Here is a 4,076-nt window from a genome sequence, read left to right on the forward strand (position 1 = left end):
CTTTCCTGAGTTTTCTTGTGTATTTAACATGGTTTACTTTATTTTGTTGTATATGCAGTCGTGACTCTGTTTGACCCGACTCTTTAGTTTGAAGCCAAAGAACAAACCGGAGAAATCTTCAGTTCTGATATGTAGAAATTAGTTCTAAAAGTGCTGCGTTCCACCACTGTGGTTAACACAACAGCAGCCTGCACCGGTTACAGTGACACCAAAACAGCTGAATGATCATCATGCAGTCGCACAAATGTGACCAATTAAAATTTCAACTCAAACAGGCGCCCCTATAGCTCACCTGGTTGAGCGGGCAACCCATGAACAGGGGCTATAGGTCCCCGACACGGCGTTCATGAGTTTGATTCCCGCTCATGACAGTTTGCTGCAAAGTCTCTCCCCATTCTTCTCCCCCCTTTCCTGTCTCACTCTCTCACTGTCCTGACTAATTAAGGCAAAAATGCCAAAAATAATCTTTCAAAAAAATTCAACTCACACACTCTCAAAAAATAGTCATAAATGTGATCACAATGGTCACAGCCTGGAGCCCTGGTCATGGTCTCTTAAATTTGTTAAGAACTGCATATATAGGATGAAACAATATGAACATTTCATCACAACTACTTTGTCAATGAATTAACGACATCTAGATTTAAAGCCACCATGGAGCCTTTTAAGCTGATTTTGTGGTTTGGTTTTGTGTTCGCTGTTGACCAAGTTATCAGAAACACAAAGCATGTGGGCAGTTTGCCAAAGAAAGCTCAGGTTTCATGTTAGTTAAAAATAAAGTCTTGGTTTGAAATTTGCTTTGTTTGTTTTAGTCCAGCTGACTGTCACCTTTTACATTTTCATTTCTCAGTTGCACTACAAGGTCCCTTGCTCCAGAAATATCAGCAACAGCAAGCTTCAGCAGGAAGTGGTCTGTGGCAGACAAACAGCTCGGCTGTTGTTCATATGAAAGTTAAAGAGAGGAAAGGACTTCACTTAAACAAGTAAACCACACTGACGCTCCTGTGGTTTTGTCCCTTGATGCTGAGAGGAGTGAACGCAGCATCACAAACCGGTTGTTCACTCTGTTCCAGATGCTGACGATGAGTGCTGCCAAGTGGATTTTCCTCTTAGCCTTGTGCTTCATACGAGTGTCTTCAAACAGTAAGTCCTTTTGTAAAACTGAAGTCTCACATGTTATTTTGTGAAGTATTCTTATTGACACGTGTGCTACGTCACGTTGAAACTGATGCTATTTACTTTGACATTTTGTTATTAAATGCAATTAAATTCTAAATACTTTCTTCAAGAGTTGTGTTTCTCCCCATGAGCTTGTTAGTGTTGTGTCAGATGCCTTTATGTTGTACATATTTATGTTTTGCTTTAATCACACATACCATTTATTAGCTAATATAGTCATACTTGGCTGGATTTACAGATGATGACTTAGGAGCTGGGATAGACAGGAATCTGGAACATTGAACCTATGTTTGAATGCTGTGTTTTTTTGAGAGCATTTTTTGAGCAGAATTAACAATTTCAACGAGCTCATCAGCAACACTTTTAACGGCGGCTCAGCAACAACATCGCGGGCCACACATGGACACTCTGTGACTTTGTTGCTTGAAATTAGAAAATAGCATAAGTCTCTGCATCCACATGATCAACCTTTAAACGCATTAAGATGGTCAAGCTAAAAGTCATTTATATGTGGCTTTCCCCCAGGGACTCTCCACCACCCAACCCACTGCAACACTATGTACTACTCCGACACTATCGCCACTAACTCACATTCCAATCTACATTTCCCATTTATGTTTAGAAAGAAATGTAAATATATTCTCACTTGTCATGTAGCAGGAAAGCTTTCTAGTTTGGAGGTACATGTGAGTTTCACCCAGGAGACTGGGATTTGTGTCCCATCGTGGACCAATATTTTCAGAATTTTTTTATTTTCAGAGTTTTGTTTTCACTTCGTTTTCACTAACATTTAAGTTTAGGCCAAAAAACGCATGTTTAGTTTTAGGAACATACCATTAGGTTTAGGTTCAAATCTGCCCCTTTCATTACATCAGTTTGAAGTTTCTGCCTGATTTTGTATTTCACCAGGGTGATGAGTCCCGTCCCATCCATCATGTGCTTTTTTTGGCTGAAAATGAGCAGTAATACATTGAATGAACGTTTAGTGTCTCATCCCAGACGTTCATTCCACTAAACTTANCCCACAGGTACGGCTTTGAAGGGGTGATCCTGTCCATCTACGGGATGAACCGCTCAGAGCTGGAGTGTCCAGGGAAGGTGTGCAAGTTCCAACAGCCTGAAGAGGTCCTGCAGCTGTTGGATGTGGAAGATGCGAAGCTCTACATAGATTTCATCGTCCTGGGCGTCTTCTTCATCATCCTGCGACTGGCCACTTACCTCGTCCTCCGCTACAAGGTCAAGTCTGAGAGATAGGCTTCGCTCGGCCCATCTAACCTAAACTCACAGTCCTACCTATTGTCATTCCAGACGTGGACTCTCTCTGTGCACAGAGAACATGTCGTGTCATGTGGGAATTTGTTTTCATTTCATTTTACTCATTGCTGCTAAAAGGACAGAACATAAATCCTGATTCTGTTCTCCTGCCAGCAGCTGTGGAGGTGACGGTGCAGAGCAGTGAGGAGTCAGCTTATAATCCACATACACCTGTTTTACCTCATCATGACTTAACTCGTGTGCACAAAGATACATCAGCAGTGAGGAGACTGAGCCACATTCAGCAGCGTATACCGTACACTCCATAAGAAAGAAATGTATTGAGAACGAGGCAGACGTGATACAGTAGCAGAACGGACACGCGTGTTTGTTCTACACTGTGCTGCTGTTCTGTGTTTGGACTTTGGTCCACAAAACTGCCCCCCCTTGAGAAAACAGAGTGTTTACATTGCTCTTATAGCCAAAAACCTGCGGCTAAACTGTTGCACTGGAGAAGAAGTGTGATGTCTTGTGCCTGAAAGAGTGAAAATGATTGAGCATTTTTCAGTGATAATCATGGGATCATTACATATGTACGCTGTGTGAAAGCAGTTTATTTTTGTTCTATATTCTTGTTGTCATGTGACTGAACTCGGGCAACAGTCCCAGTACATTTACTTCCAATCATTGTTTGAGCTAAATTGTTTTTTAACATGTTGATAGTTGTAAATTAAGCTTTACTATGATTGCCTAAAGAAATTTGGTATTTTTTGTACTTCCATAATATGATCTAAAATCGTTTAAATCTTAGTTGCAATAATAAAGAAAAAAAAGTTAAGCCTTAATCAGTTGACACTGTGCTGTATTATCTTTAGTACTCTATGCATATGCAATGATATTAATGTATTTAAGCAAAATAGATGAGTTCATGTACGGTTATTGTTTTGTGTCCACTCCACTAAAGCCACAAGGACACAACATGCTCATGCAGTCATGTTTGGTGCTATCTGAAGTTTCATGTTTAGTTTGAAATACATGTTCAATAAAAAATAAATATGTATGCATCTGGACTGCACATTACAAAGATACTGAGCACTTAGAGAGCAACCAAAGAGAATTCAATGTAAGTGGAAGTACGTTACAGTGTGTTACCTGTTTTGTTTATATGTGTATTAATTCGTTCTTGGTTGAAGCATATTCTTACAGATCAAACTGTAATAGTACTGTACAGCTATTTACACTGACTGATATTCCAATAAACACTGATCTCACTTATTCAGTAACTGAAGTTTGTTTATTTAAAAAACAAAACAGTTTTGCTTGTCTTGGAAATTCCTGGAAGACCTCTACAGAAAAGTAATCACTTGCCTAAATCTCCTCAACCAGCTCCACTCCGAGATCCTTCCAGAGGCCTGAGCTGTACGTCCGTCCCTCATCCAGTGCAGGAACCTTCGACCGTGTTCTCAAAACAGCAACCACTCCCACAGAACCTCTTTCAGAGCTGTTTTAAGGGGAGAAGAAAATATTTACTGCAGGGTTGGTAGTTCTGAGCAGCCCTTAAAAAATATACGATGCAGTTCCCAGCATCCATCCATCCATCATCTATACACCTTAATCCTCACTAGGGTCATGTAGGGCTGGAG

The 4,076-nt window shown here is 40.4% G+C and overlaps 1 protein-coding gene across 1 annotated transcript in view; it reads left to right on the forward strand.

Moving 5' to 3' along the window:
* LOC103370335 (ATP-binding cassette sub-family G member 4-like) overlaps positions 1 to 3,708 on the forward strand; it is a 29,753-nt gene extending 26,045 nt beyond the window's left edge. Inside the window, exon 14 of the mRNA XM_008299362.1 lies at positions 2,208 to 3,708. Within this exon, the coding sequence (XP_008297584.1) occupies positions 2,208 to 2,433 (226 nt within the window). The 3' untranslated portion in view covers positions 2,434 to 3,708. The remainder of the gene's footprint in view (positions 1 to 2,207) is intronic.
* The last annotated feature ends 368 nt before the right edge of the window (positions 3,709 to 4,076 follow it).

The sequence above is a fragment of the Stegastes partitus genome, unplaced genomic scaffold (genome assembly GCF_000690725.1).
Source record: "Stegastes partitus isolate 25-593 unplaced genomic scaffold, Stegastes_partitus-1.0.2 Scaffold1406, whole genome shotgun sequence".
NCBI lineage: Eukaryota > Metazoa > Chordata > Actinopteri > Pomacentridae > Stegastes > Stegastes partitus.